The sequence below is a fragment of the Rhinatrema bivittatum genome, chromosome 8 (assembly GCF_901001135.1).
Source record: "Rhinatrema bivittatum chromosome 8, aRhiBiv1.1, whole genome shotgun sequence".
In the NCBI taxonomy this organism is placed as follows: domain Eukaryota; kingdom Metazoa; phylum Chordata; class Amphibia; order Gymnophiona; family Rhinatrematidae; genus Rhinatrema; species Rhinatrema bivittatum.
Window position 1 is genome coordinate 13,388,680 of NC_042622.1, and position 16,435 is coordinate 13,405,114.

The 16,435-nt window shown below is 52.4% G+C and overlaps 1 protein-coding gene across 1 annotated transcript in view; it reads left to right on the forward strand.

Moving 5' to 3' along the window:
- Positions 1 to 455: 455 nt before the first annotated feature.
- Positions 456 to 16,435, forward strand: part of RBBP8NL (RBBP8 N-terminal like) — a 56,447-nt gene continuing 40,467 nt past the window's right edge. The window contains exons 1-3 of the mRNA XM_029613262.1: positions 456 to 545; positions 15,491 to 15,626; positions 16,290 to 16,332. Coding sequence (XP_029469122.1) covers positions 15,566 to 15,626; positions 16,290 to 16,332 — 104 coding nt within the window. The 5' untranslated portion in view covers positions 456 to 545; positions 15,491 to 15,565. The remainder of the gene's footprint in view (positions 546 to 15,490; positions 15,627 to 16,289; positions 16,333 to 16,435) is intronic.

The following is a 16,435-nucleotide window of genomic DNA, read 5'->3' on the forward strand; positions in this document are numbered from 1 at the left end:
ATGCGATGGGCGCCCCGACCTTTGGCTGCGCTTTCCTGCACATGGGGCGCTATCCACACGGGTTGGTTAGGACGCGCGTTACGGAGGCCCCCCCCAATCACCTCGCTGCATCGGAGGCCGTGTTTGCTCGCCCGGTTCGCGCGCGCAGCCGGGAGTAAACCTGTGCGCTGCGCAGCTCGCTGCTTTGGCCTGTAAATTAGGAGCGCAGCTTCCTTTGAATAGAGGCCTCTGGTGCGAAAGGCAAACTCTAGCGGAGCTGAGCTGAGCTGAGCAGAGCGGCAGCGCTTCTGCTGGAGCTGGTGCCTTACCTGTTTTACCACTTTGCTGTAACACAGCTGAACTGGTTTGGCAGCTTCGCTCAGAGTTCGACACATTTCTGCTTCTGGGTTGAAGAAACTTAAACCGGCCTAGCTGGTTTGGCAAAGGAAAAAAAAAAAATAAAAAATGATGCCTTATTGTGTGTGCAGGTTCCCAGACTGTTCACTGCTTCCCCTCCTGAGTCCTGGCTAAACGCCGTCATTGAATGAGAGGCGACGGAAAACCCCGTGAGTAGCCACGCTCTGTTGCTTGTGCGCCTTTTACCTTGTGCCCCACCGGCCGGCCGGCTGGCTAAAGCCCGGCTCAGCAGGTGACCCCTGACCCTTTCGCCTTCCCGGCGAAAGAAACGGTGTCCGGGGGGAGAGAGATTGTTCTCCTGCGCGGATGGAACTGGCTTGGAAGCGGGGCTGGCTGTGCGCGGTGCCTGCCGGAGAAGCAGCCGGGCTCGGCTCGCCCTAACCCTGCTCCTTACAAAAAAAAAAAACAAACAAAAAACCCGGAATGTTTTTAGCAGATTCGCTTCGTGCTTCTCGGTGCAGGCCCTGCCGCCAGTGCCAGGTGTACAGCCACCTGCTTGCTGTGCTGTGACTGCCTTCCTCTGCCGCACGTCTGCGCTCTTTTTGTTTTTTATCAATATGGCAGCCTGACCCTGGGATAGGGATCTGCTGAGTCGCCCTCTCCAGCACGACTTCTAATTCACCAGGAAGGCCCACGTTGCACTCCTGACAGCTCTCCCGACTCTTAATGCAATTCAGTGAGACCCCAGGCCATGGCGCCCCTGAGCTCCTCACCCCAGATCTCCCTCCTAAGAACTCCCAGACCAGGCCCTGTCCTGAGTGCAATCCTCCAGGGCCGGGTTGTCAGGGTATCCCCGATAAACACGCGTGGAATAGATTTGCATATTTATTTGTGCATGGACTCCTCTCTGCATGTGCGTCAGGAAGAGGGGACTATTAAGTGCATGCATTAGAGGCACGGAGGGTGGGAGGGCTGGGGCCTGAGGAGCAGATTGAGCAGCACTGCTTTACATTGTACCAGCACAGGACTGACCAGCCTTGGTCCTCCAGAGCTGCAGACAGATCTTGTTTTCTGGGTATCCACAAGGAAACGTGCATGCGACAGCACGAAAACTGGACCCGTCTGTGGGCTCTGGGGGACCAGGCTGTGTACAATTTCATGCCACGCTGTCCTGCTTGGCCCGTCTTCACTGCTCCTGACCGTAACTGGGAGCACGGGGAAATCTGACCAGTTGGCACCATCTCAGACCTTCAGACCTTAAAAACGGAGCCCAGAGTCCATTTCTCAGGAAGCGGACCTGTGCTGTACCCTCTGTTGCATCCTTCCGTCCATCTCACTATTAAAAAGATGGTTGACCTCATCAATATCCCTCAAGCAAATCAACTTCATGTCTTAAAACTCCCATGTCAGCTTAGCGAAAGTGCCGGGGAGGTGTGAAATACTAACGATATTAATTTGGATTCACGTGCAGCCACCTCCGGGGTGCAGGGGCCTGGCTGCAGGCTCCTGTTACCCGGACTGCAGTGAAGCTTCCAGAGTTTTTAAAACTATCGATTGCTGGAGGGAGCTGCGCTTTCTTTCATGGGTCCAGGGCAGAGGGAATGATTCGGGGGGGGGGCAGCACAGTAACTGTTCGCACAGGGGCAGCAAAACAGCGAGCACGGGCCCTGCCGGCAGTCCAGGGCTTGGAAATCTTCTCCGTGAAAAACCAAAGAGAAGAGAAACGCCAGGCACTGCCCCGGGCCACAGCGCTGCAGTCTTGCCCTGTTCCACTAGACCCCCAGCTCCCGAGCATAGGCTACTACCACCGCCGCTCTTAAACACTCCTGCAGCACCACCAGGTGTACACAGCACTGTACGGAATTCCCTGCACGCTCTAATAAGGAGAAAAATCGGGCTGCGTCAGATTCCCATGTCCGCTTCTGAATCTGCAGCCCCGAGTGCGACCAGGCAGCCCGGTGGGTGCCAGCAGGACGCACAGCTGCTTTCTGACCAGTGCCCGCTGAAGGTCACAGAGCGGGCTGCAGGCCAAGTCAAAGTCCAAGGCACCTGCTGTAGATTTTATCTGGGCATTTCTCGTGTCCATACGCAGTTTTTTTGAGGCAGCATGGGATGTGGCTTGGTTCAGACCAGGAGCAGGCTTATCCACAATAAATATGCGGGAGGTTTTATTTCCAAATGTATGTGGTGGCTGCCCTGAACCCAGACCTGCCTGTTGCAATCCAGGACCGGAGTTCCTGCCTCCGGGTTTCACTTTTTATGCTGTTGATAGCACAATCAGCAGGTTATCCGCATCCAGGCAATAATATTCTAATGGAGCTGCCGCATGATTTGCATTTAAACGTTTTTGGTTTTTTTTTAATCCTCCCCAGTCGTGAGAGTAATTGTTTTGGCGGCTTTCCCATTTTTTTTTTTTTTTTCAAGCATTGATAACACACGCCTTTTTTTTTTTTTTTTCGGACAGAAAAGGGATTTCTAAGGAGCCGAGGACCGGTTCTCAGAGCCCTGCCTGGAGGAGCCCATGTGGCACGGGACAGCCTGGGCCAGGCCTGCTTGCACTGGGCGAGGGGTAAGACCAGGACTGGCTCCGGCTGTCCCGTGTGACATGGAGTTTTCTGCTCACAAGAAAAGCCTTGGGTGCTCCAAGTCCCGCACGTGTTTGTTCCTTTTTTTTTTCAGGGCAGCCCGATGCAGTTCCCGGTTTTACGCCTCAGACTGCATTGCAGTCTCCTCCTGCTGCTATTGGGCTTCCAACTCAACCGGAAGCAGCTGGTGTTGGGCTGCGGTGCCGGGATCCCTGGGATTCTGCCCCCTTCCAGCTCAGGCACAGCAGTGACCGCTCTCCTTCTGCATCCAGCCAACAGGTGTCACCACTGCATGGGGACCATGGCTCTGTGCCCCCCCCCCAGAGACCTGGGAGCGCGGCCCTCCGCATGGCAGTGCACTGCACAGTCACTCAGCCCCATAGAGCAAGGTGCACTGGCTGTGCTCACAGAGTCACCTGCGGACTTGGCTTTTTCCACGCAGACTTCACCACAAGTTATTTACACACAAATCTGTGTAAAACTGTAGGCTCAAATGAGGGCTCCTCCATTTAAATCCAGTGTGAATGATGTAAGTGCGCCTCTGAAAGCTGACAAACTGTGAAACCATCTCCTCTCACCGTTATCACTGCAGTGTGAACTCCTTTGGCAAATCAGCTTCTCTCAGTGTTATCAGTGCAGTGTGCACTCCTTTGGTAAATCAGTGCCTCTGAGTGTTATCACTGCAGTGTGCACTCCTTTGTTAAATCAGCTCCTTTCAGTGTTATCACTGCAGTATGTGCTCCTTTGGTAAAACAGTGCCTCTCAGTGTTATCAATGCAGTGTGCGTTCCAATGCTAAACCAGTGCCTCTCACTGTTATCACTCCAGTATGTGCTCCTTTGGTAAACCACTGCCTCTCAGTGTTTTCACTCCAGTATGTGCTCCTTTGGTAAACCAGTGCTTCTCAGTGTTATCACTGCAGTATGCACTACTTTGGTAAACCAGTGTGTCTCAGTTTTATCACTGCAGTGTGCGCTCCTTTGGTAAATCAGTGCCTCTCAGTGTTATCAGTGCAGTGAGCACTCCTTTGGTCAATCAGCTGTACTCATTCTTATCACTGCAGTATGCACTCCTTTGGTAAATCAGCTCCTTTCAGTGTTATCACTGCAGTGTGCACTCCTTTGGTAAATCAGCTCCTTTCAGTGTTATCACTGCAGTATGTGCTCCTTTAGTAAATTAGCTCCTCTCAGTTATCACTGCAGTATGCACTCCTTTGGTAAACCACTGCCTCTCAGTGTTATCACTCCAGTACGCGCTCCTTTCATAAACCAGTGCTTCTCAGTGTTATCACTGCAGTATGTGCTCCTTTGGTAAATCAGTGCTTCTCAGTGTTATCAGTGCAGTGTGTACTCCTTTGGTAAATCAGTGCTTCTCAGTGTTATCAGTGCAGTGTGTACTCCTTTGGTAAATCTGCTTCTCTCAGTGTTATCAGTGCAGTGTGCGCTCCTTTGGTAAATCAGTGCCTCTCAGTGTTATCACTGCACTATGTGCTGCTTTAGTAAATCAGTTCCTCTAAGTGTTATCAGTGCACTGTGCATTTCTTTGATAAATCAGTGCTTCTAAGTGTTATCACTCCATTGGTAAATCCGCTCCTCTTGGTGTTATCAGTACAATGTGAACACCTTAGTAAATCAGTGTCTCTCAGTATTATCACTGCAGTATGCACTGATTTGGTAAATCAGTGCCTCTCAATGTTGTCAATGCAGTATGCACTTTTTTGGTAAATCAGTGCTTCTGAGTGTTATCACTGCAGTGTTCACTCCTTTGGGAAATCAGCTCCTTTCAGTGTTATCACTGCAGTATGTGCTCCTTTGGGAAATCAGCTCCTCTCAGTGTTATCACTGCAGTATGCACTCCTTTGCTAAACCACTGCCTCTTAGTGTTATCACTGCAGTATGCTCTCCTTTGGTAAATCAGCTCCTCGCAGTGTTATCAGTGCAGTGTGTGCTCCTTTGGTAAATCAGCTCCTCGCAGTGTTATCACTGCATTAGGCGCTCCATTCGTAAATTTATTTCTTTATTAGCTTTTTATACCGACATTCGTGGGTACATCATGCTGGTTTACATATAACTAAAGGAGGAAAATACAAAAAACAGGGAGGGGGAGGGGAGCAGCTAGGAAGTAGGAAGGAACGAGGGAAGGGGTGAAAAAAGGACAGATGGAAATAATATAGGAACAGTACCTGGCGGGGAACAAGGTACAGAGATGAATGAACCATCCGATAAGTGTTATATACATCATTGTAAATTATACACTCAAAAAGCACTACGTACAACACTGAACATTATGCAGTCAAAAAATAAGGGGTCTAGGGGGCAGGGGGATGGGGAATGGGGGAAATATACAATGCTACAGAATGGTGCAATCAAATCAAGGCACAGGGAAAAATGGGGAGGGGAGGGAGGGGAAGAGAGTGGGGGGTAGGCACTATGTACAATCATGCCAGATTATAGCAGTGCCTCTCAGTGTTACCAGTAAAGTGTGTGCTTCTTTGGTAAATCAGCTTCGCAGTGTTATCACTGCAGTATGCGCTTCTTTAGTAATTATCAGTGCAGTGTGCTCTCATTTGGTGAATCAGCTCCTCTCAGTGTTATCACTGCAGTGTGCACTCCTTTGGAAAATAAGTTCCTCTCACTGTTATCAGTGCAGTGTGCACTCCTTTGGTAAATCAGCTCCTCTCAGTGTTATCACTGCAGTGTGCACTCCTTTGGAAAATAAGTTCCTCTCACTGTTATCAGTGCAGTGTGCACTCCTTTGGTAAATCAGCTCCTCTCAGTGTTATCACTGCAGTGTGCTCTCCTTTGGTAAATCAGCGCCTCTCAGTGTTATCACTGCAGTGTGCACTCCTTTGGTAAATCAGTGCCTCTCACTGTTATCAGTGCAGTGTGCACTCCTTTGGTAAATCAGTTCCTATCAGTGTTATCGATGCAGTGTGCACTCCTTTGGTAAATCAGTTCCTCTCAGTGTTATCACTGCAGTTTGAGCTCCTTTGGTAAATCAGTGCCTCTCAGTGTTATCAGTGCAGTATGCCCCCCTGTGATAAATCAGTTCCTCTCAGTGTTGTCAGTGCAATGTGCACTCCTTTGGTAAATCAGCGCCTCTCAGTGTTATCAGTGCAGTGTGCATTCCCTTGGTAAATCAGCGCCTCTCACTGTTATCAGTGCAGTGTGCCCCCTGTGATAAATCAGTTCCTCTCAGTGTTATCACTGCAGTGTGTGCTCCTTTGGTAAATCATTGCCTCTCACTGTTATCAGTGCAGTGTGCCCCCTGTGATAAATCAGTTCCTCTCAGTGTTATCACTGCAGTGTGCACTCCTTTGGTAAATCAGCACCTCTCACTGTTATCAGTGCAGTGTGCACTCCTTTGGTAAATCAGTTCCTATCAGTGTTATCGATGCAGTGTGCACTCCTTTGGTAAATCAGTTCCTATCAGTGCTTTTGGTGCCATTCTAACCTTAAGCTCACTACACAACAGCTTTACACACACACTGATGAAACTTAATGTCCCCAGGCTGTTCGTATCACACTTTGATACATCAAAGAGTGGTTTCTGTTTTTAAATTATTGAAGAAACCTTTGATTAAAAGTTAATAAGCATCTTCGGGATCAGGACTGCATTTTTCTGGTTCAGAATCTGTGCAGGAAGAGAATGTGACTGAACGAGTTACAACTAGTCGGTCGGAAAGTTGTGCAGCTGCAGCGAACGTATTCTGAGCTGAAAACCCGAGCTCAGCTGTAATGTAATGTCTCTCCAGCCCCATCCGAGATGAAAATTCAGGACTTTGGAAGGGAATCTCTGACCTGGACATAATGCACTGCCCACCCACATAAAAGAAGGGTGGTCTGATCTCCCCCCTCCATCAGGTCCAGCAGATCTTAGGCCGCACGGGGCAGGTCTGACAGTCTCGTGATGCGGGAGGGGACGGACCTGGAGATATTGCACCAGCACTGTCAGAGCCAGCACATGGTGTGTGCTCACTACAGCAGTCATACGATGCTGGCAGAGCACAGGGGGGCACCTGGAGAGATGGGTACCACGTGTACACCAGGTTGGAGGGGGGCAGCCTAGATCTATCGGGGGGGGGGGGGGGGGTTACACTGCACTAACTCCAGAGCAGATGGAAGAAGCTGAACAAAATGTGTTCACCAGGAGGACATGGGGTGCGATATGCCGGCATTGGTTCAGCTGCTTTTCCGTTTGAGAAAATGGGAATGCGAGTGCTGAAATTATCAAGTGCCCCACTGACCTCTCAGGCACATTTGTGGCCGGAGTAAGGACAGTCCTGTTGCAATCAATTGCACTGGATGCATTTTTTTTCTGGGACATAACCAATAAAAGTGATTTGTTTTTCAGTCAAGACTGAGATCTGTTTCTCCACATGCAAGGCCATTGATTAGCCTAGGGAAGGGAGTGGCAGCCCTGCTCCCTCGTGGACAATAGTCCTCTGGCTCGTTAGAGCAGGGGTGACCAACTTTGTCCTCAAGAGCAGCAAACGGGCCTGGTTTTCAGAATATCCACAATGAACATGCATGAGATAGATTTGCATGCACTCCTATCGTATGCAAATCTACCTCATGCATATTCATTGTGGAGAGCTTGAAGACCAGGCCTATTTGTTGTTCTTGAGGGCTGGAATTTGCCACCGCTGGGTTAGCAGCTTAGCTCCATCCTTCCTGAGTGCTCACTGCATGACCAGAGGCAGCTGAGGAGCGGATGAAACAAGCAGACCTCATTTAGACACAGCAGTTAGTTCAGCTGCCCATCACATGCCCTGAACTGCAGGACTGCAACTTTCAGGTGCTGGATTAACACACAGAGCTGGAGCCTTCAGAGACACTGGAAGGCGCTGTTGCTTACCTGTAACAGGTGCTCTCCTAGGACAGCAGGATATTGGTCCTCACATGTGGGTGATATTTACATTTATTAGATTTATGAATTGCCGAACGTACCAGTGGTCCAGGCGATTTACAACAGTAACACGCATAAAAAAATCACGTATAAAAACACAATAAAATATGAAGTAATAATATAAATGATAATAAAATACAAAAAATACACTTCAAACTAAAAATTAAAATTAAAAGTACCCAATCCTAAACAAGAATGTTTTTAGAAGAACTCTAAAATCTTTTAAGGATGTGGATTGCCGCAATTCAATAGGGAGAGAGTTACAAAATCCTCTGATGGAGCCCGGTACGGAAAACATTTGTCAAAACTTTCTAGAAGCTTTGACCGGCACACTGAGCATTCCCAGCCTGCCACTATCTGCGCGTCCACGCGAGATCCCCCTTCAATCTCGTAACACAGAGAAAAAGTACGAGCGAAAAATAAAACAACAAACCGGAGGGAGAACCCAACTCCGTGGGGAGGTGGGAGGGACTCCTGCTGTCCTAGGAGAACACCTGTTACAGGTAAGCAACTGCGCTTTCTCCTAGGACAAGCAGGGAGGTAGTCCTCACATGTGGGTGAATACCAAGCTCCAGAACGCCCCTGCTAACAGGAGAGGCCAACAGCTACCGAACAAGGTGCCAACTGGCACAACAACAACCGAAGCGCTGTGGATCAGCAGGAGTCTGTCTGGTTACCACAAGGCACTAAGAGATGGGTTCACGCCTGGAGCAGGCTGCGCAGGACGGATTGACCAAAGGCACTGTCCTGACGCCCGTCTTTATCCAAACAATCACAAGGCGCAAACGTGTGAAGCGAACCGCAGGTTGCAGCCCGGCAGACCTCAACGATGGGGACTGCACACAAGTGCGCCAGCGACATCGCCACAGCCCGCACAGTTCCAGGTGAGGAACTTCAGGTCGCAGGACTGCAGCGGCTCAGAACAACATTGAGGTCCCGCGCCACAACCGGAGGCCGAAGAGGGGGCTTCAGCTGGAGGAGGTCCCGCATGAAACGGCCCACTAAAGGTTGGAAGGAAATAGGCATGCCAGCAACACCTCGATGGTACACGCTGATGAAGCTGAGGTGCACTCTGATTGAGTTAGTCTGGAGCCCAGACTCGGACAGATGCCACAGGTAGTTCAACAGCCGGTGGAGGGGGCATGAGAAAGAGTCTAAATCATGGCGCTCACACCAGATAGAAAACCTTTTCCACTTCAAGCTGTAGGGCTTCCTGGTGGAGGGCTTTCAAGATGCCACCAAGACCTGGGAGACACAGTCCGAGAGTTCCAACGGCTGGAGGACTACGTGCTCAACATCCAAGCCATGAAGTTCTACTGCCCGGAGGTTCAGATGGTGTAGGGTGCCCTGATTCTGCGAGAGGAGATCGGGCGTCATCCCCAGCCGGATGGGCGCCCACACCGACAGCACCTGCAGAAGCGGGAACCAGTCCTGTCAGGGACAAGAAGGTGCCATGAGTATCATGGTCTCTCTGTCCTGCTCAAGCTTCAGCAGAGTCCTCAGGAGGAACAGTAGAGGGGGGTACACGTACAACAGGCCCATCCCTCAGTGGAGGGAGAAGGCATCGCAGGCCGGATGGCTGTCCCCCAATATTAGGGAGCAATACCTGCTCACCTTGTGGTTGTGTGGAGAGGCGAAGAGATCCACATCTGGTGTACCCCATTGGCGAAACAGCTCGGCCGTCACCTTAGGGTTGAGGAACCATTCGTGTGGCTGGAAGGAGCGGCTCAAACAATCCGCTAGCATATTGAGATGGCCCAGCTGGTAGGTCGCTCGCAGAGACATTCCCTGTGAAAGAGCCCAGGTCCACTCCTGGACCACCTTGTGGCAGAGGAGGAACGAACCCGTGCCGCCCTGCTTGATGATATACCACATTGCAACTTGGTTATCCATCCGAATCAGGATGCCTTGGACGACAACAGGTCTCTGAACACCCATAGAGCGTACTGAATAGCTCGAAGCTCCAGGAAGTTTATCTGGAAGCGAGCTTTGCAGGCAGTCCAAAGACCCTGCGTGTGGATAACGTTCACATGGGCTCCCCAGCCTTGAGGGGAAGCATCGTGGTGAGAATCACCTGAGGCGGAGAGAGTTGGAAGGGAAGCCCTTGTTCCAGGTTGGAAAGATCTTCCCACCAGGATAGGGACACTCTTAGAGGGTCCATGACTGCAGCGAGCGCCTCAAGGTCCTGGGAAGCCTGCTGCCACTGGGACCATAAAATCCTTTGAGCTCTCCTCATGCAGAGGCAAGCTAGAGGGTTCACATGGATGGAGGCCGCCATGTAGCCCAGCAGGCAACCTGGCACCCTCCGGCTGTTCCGGACAATGGTAGCCAGTGAGGCAAGTGTGATCGCCCGGTCTCGAGGCAAAAAAGTTTTTGCCTGCACCATGTCCAACCTGGCACCTATGAAGTCCAGCTGAGGAGACGGGCAGAGATGAGACTGATGGCGAGGGACCAGTTCCACTGCGCCTGATGCAAGGTGGGTGGAGAGTTCTGTCTGAAGAATGACCAATTGGGCAGACGAATCCCACGATGGATATGAGGGAGAGGCCTCTGGAGCCAGCTGAAATTTAGACGGTACCCCTGACAGATGATAGAAAGGACCCAATGGTCTGACATCATCTCTTCCCAGCGATGGGCGAAGCTCATGAGCCTGCCTCCGACTGGGGGATCCAATGTCAGGGGTACGGTCAACTGACTTTCGCTCCCTCACCGCCAGTCAAAAGCCCGTGGCCGGGGCTTGCTGGGGCACTGGCTGTGGCCTAGGTGCTCACTGCTGGTGAGGATGGCCCCTGGAACCAGTGCGTGGAGTACAAGCCCGGGAGGTCAGAGGTTAGTATTTCCTCTGTCGGTAAAAGGGCTTCCGGGATCCTGGCCTGGAGGATTTCCTGGCCAAGGCTGGGCCTTTAGAGGCGCTAGCTGATAGCTGTTGAAGAGTATCATGATGGTCCTTCAATTGCGCTACCGCATCCTGGACCTTGACCCAAAGAGGTTTTCACCTGTGCAGGGGAGATCGGTTATCCTGTCCTGGACCTTCGGCCAGAGGACAGAAGCGCTCTGAGCCAAGTCATTCTCCTGGCGCCGATGCCCACTGCCGCTATGCGGGCCGCTGTCTCGAAAGCATTGTAGGTGGAACACACCTCATGTTTTCCCGCTTCAAGACCCAGCAGGATAATGGGCGAAAGGGCTTCCTGCTGCTGTTGAAGTAGGGCCCTCGGCAAAGTCCTGGACCCGTTTCCAGAGATTGCGGTTATATAAAGCTGGTAGGCGGCAATGTGGGCCACCAGCACGACTCCCTGGAAGACTTTTCTGCCCAGGGCATTGAGCTCCCTATGTTCACACCCGGGAAAACATGAGGTGCGTTCCACCTTCAACAGCAGCAGGAAGCCCTTTCACCTATTATCCTGCTGGGCTACATGGCGGAGGCATGGGGCATTGGGTCTGCCGGGCCTTTTTCAAAGGGGACACCACGACCACCGACTGGTGGGAGGGGATGTCGCTTTTCAATCCCCACGGCCTGCTACACCAAGTAGGTGGCATCAGCCTTCCTGTTGACGGGGGAGATAGAGTTGGGGTGCTCCCAAATGCGGAGGAGGAGGTCCTTAAAAATATCGTGCATAGGAACTGCCATGATCTCCTTAGGAGCATCGACAAACTGGAGCACTTCCAGCTTCTTATGTCGCGCATCCTCATCCGTCAGCAGTTGAAAGGGAATGGCTTTAGCCATGGCTCTGACAAACCTTCGGGGGGAGACCGACGTCATTCCTCCGGCGAAGAGGGCTCCAAGAGGGGGTCATCCAAATACTCCGAGGACGAGTCCGTGGAGTCATCACCCCAAGGGTCGTAAGGCCCTTCCTCCTCACTGGGACCAGCATGCCTTGGGCGAGGTCCGTGAGGGGTATCAACCCTGGACTCTGATGGTTTTGGAGGCCTTGAGGGCATTGCCAGTTCCCCTGGCATTGGGGGGACCGGAGGCCGTGTTAGGCTGGAGGGACCCAGTAAGGTCTCGGGGAACCGTGGTCTGGGAAAACCGGTATCTTCCTCCTCGGAGGACCCGAGAATTGGGATCGCTCCGGTGGGGGGGCATTGGTGGCCATTGGGGAACCGAGGGTCCCTTGGGCACCGGCTGCATCAGAAGGGCGCCCAGGAGGATGTCCAGATGCATCAGCAGGGGTGCCAGCACCAAGGGCGGAGGCTCGGGCACTGGTATAGGGGCTGGTGGCACCAGCAGCTCAATGCTCTGGAGTGCCTTAAGCACCGCGAACTGCACCCTGCGGTCCAACTCCTCCTGAAAGTCCAGAGTGAACAGGACTGATGGAAGGGGACAAGGCATCACCGGCTCTTACTCGGGTCTCTGAGTGGCACGGTGCCCAGCACCGGAGTTGGTGGGGAACGCCAATATCTACCAGGGGCATTGGAGAATGGAGCCTCCGATGGCCGGCGTCACTTCAATGCCACCTCAGAACTGGTGCCTTGTGTCGATGGCGACCGGTGGTGATGCTTGCGGGATTCGGTAATCAGTCCGGTCTTTCTCTGGTGCTGAAGAAGCGGTAAATCCCGGTGTCCGGGAGAGCAGTGAGACCATCGAGGATCTATAGCTGTCCCCTCAATCCTTGGAGGTTCTAGCGAGAGGCACAGCCAGGGGAAGCATGTCCAAAGGCTCCCCGTGACCTCTCGGCATTGATAGGACAGACGCAGGGGTAGAAGGTGCAGACTTTGGGGCCCCGAAACGTTTCTCCATCTTATTGAAGTGTGCATGATGCCCTATAGGGGTCTTCTGATCACACAGATGGCATCCACGGACGTCATGCGAGACCCCCAGGCAGAGGATTCAAACCTCATGCGGATCCGTGATGGACATGGTCCGCGGGCACTGGGGGCACCGATGAAAGCCGGTCGATGCCATAAACATGCTTGGTGTGAGGTTGATGACCGGTAGTCACCGCGAGGCGAAAGTCGGGAATCCTCCGCAAAACTGGGAAAAAGGTAACAGAAAAACCTACCCAACCGAGAAGGCACCGACTGCGAAGGGGGACCTGAAAAGGAAAAACGGCAGGAACCCGAAACTTATTCGAGAAAACAAAAAAAAAAGTGGCGAGTTCCACGACCGCGAGGCAACTGCACCGCGGAAAAGAAGAGACTGAAGGGGGACCTTGCGTGGGCGCGCCGCTAGTGGCATTCTGGGCATGCTCAGTGCGCTGGTCAAAGCTGGAAACTTTGACAAAGGTTTTCCGTGCCGGGCTCCATCAGACGATGTCATGCATGTGTGAGGGCTAACATCCTGCTTGTCCTAGGGGAATGAAAGCTCCGGGACGCTTATTCCATTGCCCTGCACTTGCCAGGGAGGTCGCAGAGCAGGTGCAGGAGGGCTGGAGCTCCTGAGCACTTTCAGGAATACGTAACAAGTTCCCAGGACTGGCTTGGCGGGACGGGAGTGGGGTGGCCCGGTCTGACATCATGCCGGCCTCTCCCTGCAGACATCCCCACCCTTCCGCAGCGCTCACCGCCTCGGGGAACCTGACGTGACACTGCAAAGGGCTACGTTTGAAGTTATTCCTTTTAATCTGTGGAAGACGTTGTCCCGTGGTGTCGATCAGTCGCCCCCTCTTACGGGAGCGTGGCCAAGACCTTCCCTTTCTGCGGTGCAGAGGAGAAAGCTGGATTCATGGTGCAGCTGTGATACCAGCAGGAAAAGTGATCTGATGGGGGGGGAGGCTCAGCTGTGAAACGTGCAAAAGGAGAACTGGAGCAGAAAGCTCTCCTGCTTCCCCTTTCTGCAGTTCAGTGCGTGACGTGGCGAGTCCCGGGCCCCTGACATGGCGCAAGCCCCCGGCTGCAGACTTGTTTTTAAAAAAAAAAAAAGTTTCTGCAAATAAGAGAAAGCAGAAAGTTACCCCCACGGGTCCCGCTCCGTGGCTGGGCAGACGCGTGCTGACAGGAACATGCCCGGGAGTGCCAGAGACTTCAGCAGGAGCTGCAGGACAGTCGTGTGCACTGGGACATGAGCCATTTCTGGCCGGAGCTGGCCAGGGGACTCAGTGGCACGCCTCCCCGGCACTCCCATGCGGGAGACTTGGATTTGATTCCCGGACCAGGACTCTGCCCCAGGGGGCCACCCAGGGCAGGGCATTCACAGCCCCTGGGAGGGGGTGGGGGTGGAAAGCTGGAGTCTCAGTTATCAGGCAACAGTGACCCCTAGAGGCCAGATTTTGGGTCTGCATTAGCCGGGTTCCAGAAGGAGCCACGGTTTCTGGCCCCTGGCCGAAGACCCTCACCACAGTGACGGTGTCCAGTTGGGAGAGGGTTATAAAAATAGAGCCCCCCCGCCCCTTCCCCCGGGGTAGGGGTGAATGAAGGCTCAAAGCACAGAATCCTACCCTGCATCTAACTGGGCTGAAAGCAGCAAGGAGCAGGAGGGAACTGCTGGCCAGAAAGGGGAAGATCTTATTATATAAAGAGCGTTATCTCCCGAGTTATCTACAAAAGCAAACAGCTCTGTGGTGCCAGCAGCATTCCTGCATCTCCCTCCAAACTCGGATTCATTTCTATCAGTCGGCACGCGGTTTTCCGTGCATTTCAGGTGAGCAGGTGCCTTGTTAAGGTTTGCATTTGCTCCTGGCTGCACACGGCCCTGGGGGACCTGACTCGCCGGATGCCCTCTGCTGGCCTCCTCCTCATGGCTCCTCGGGCTCGGCTGCGTCCCTGAACCTTCGGGGGTTGCTGCGCTCTCCGTTTCCTGACCCCCATTCGTTTCGCTTTATTCTCATCTTCCTTTCCCTGTTGCTGCCTCCCTCCAAATCTCCTGTGAGATTCTGGGCAGGGATGTGCTTTCCCTTTCTAACCAAATGAAAAACATCTAATTTTCTTTCATGGTCTTAGAAGTTGAAACAAACAAAGAAACAAACAAAAAAACACCATAATCTGGGGAGGTTTTTTTTTTTTTTTAAATTTCCTTTCATTTCAGAAACGAAATCCCCAGGGCATTTAAAAAGTGAAACACACAGGCAGGGCCTTTGAGTCTGCCTTGCAGCTGGGAGGCAGTGACTGGGGATCGCTGCCGTCCCAGTTCAACTTCAGAGAACCCACAAAAGGCATCCAGGGTGGCAGAAGGGAATGTGGGGAACGCCCGGGGGGGAGGGGTCATTTTTAAAGGTCAGAATTAGGAGGGGGCTTACTGTAGGGGAAGGGCTCTTCCTTTCCTTTCCTTTCGTTTTTTATTTTTCTTTTCTTTTCGCTTTGGTGTTTATTTTGTTTCTAAAACGAAAAAAAACAAAAACAAAATAAGCATCAAACAAAACAAAGAACAAATTAAAAATAAAATGAAAACCAAAAATGTTTTTCCCATGCACGCCCTAATTACAGGTGATAAGATTCGCTTACAGTGACGCTTCTACCGCCTGCCATCCATCTGCATTTCTCCTGTTTTATCTAGAAAGTTCCTTCTAGATCCCATCCAAAGCTTCTTGGAGCCATGAATCCCAGGAGGATGTAAAATCCAGCAGTGCCCCCCGGAGATGCCGGTTTATTCCCCTCGCTCCTTTACAGTCACTGAGATGGAACAATCTGGATTATTTCTGGCCTTATCTCAGCGTCAGCTTGGGAAGAACCTAACTGCAAACTCCAAGTGCATGTCCCTTCCAATTCTTCTTGTACTTTCCGGCCTAGGTAGGAAGCCAATGAACAGGACCCAGAGCCGCAGGAGGAGCTCTCGTACACCTTCTACTTCTCAGCAACGGCGAGATGGAAAATTTCAGTGACGTCTTGAGCAAAGTGAAAGAGATCCACGAGAAAGAGGTGCTGGGTAAGGAATGCGTCGTTCGACGGGCAATGCAACGGCCCAGCAGGTTCCTTCTCTCATCCCGACCCCAGTTTTGCAGGTAACACAACTGGCAGCAGCAAATCCACGAGGAGTTTGCATGGAGCAGGAGCGCTGCCGAGAGGTTCCCTGGGCCAAAAGGGAAGAGAGGAGCTGGGACGTGCCCTGTCGGGAAGCTGCTGCTCCTTGCATTGCCCCAGACGCACTGAGAAGAACAAAAAGGGGGGTGGTCTCCTACCCTGGCAAAGTGTTTCTCCTTCCTCATTTTGTGGGATTACTCGTATCCTCAACCTGTGCGCTGGAGTATCCCCCGAGTATTGCACCACAGACCAGGAATCAGGGCATGTCTGGGGCAGGGGGGCAGTGGAGGCTGGAGCAGGGTCCAAGCAGGCCAAGGGTCTGAGATACCAAAGGATTTTCCCCCCCCCCCCCCCCACCTGGGGCCTTATTCACTTAAGGCTCTCCCCCCGTTCTGTGTCCACGGGAGGAAAACGGTTCTGTGTTGTGGGCGAGGAGCCGGTTTTTGTGCTTAGCACTGGGTCCTGAGAAGTGGGAAACCAGGTCACGTGCTCCTTTAATAAGAAATAAACCTGTGCCAGGCCCTCTGCCCATCAACCCGAAGTCCTGAGCCGTTCTTATTTATTACAGGATTGCAAACAAAGTTGACGGAATTGACGATGGAGAAGTGTCGGTGAGTCCACCTGCACCGTGGCCTTCCGGCGCTGCTTATTCCGGCGTGGATGGGCGGAGGGAGGGGGAACATTGCCCCGATGATCGCACGTGGGCACAGCTGG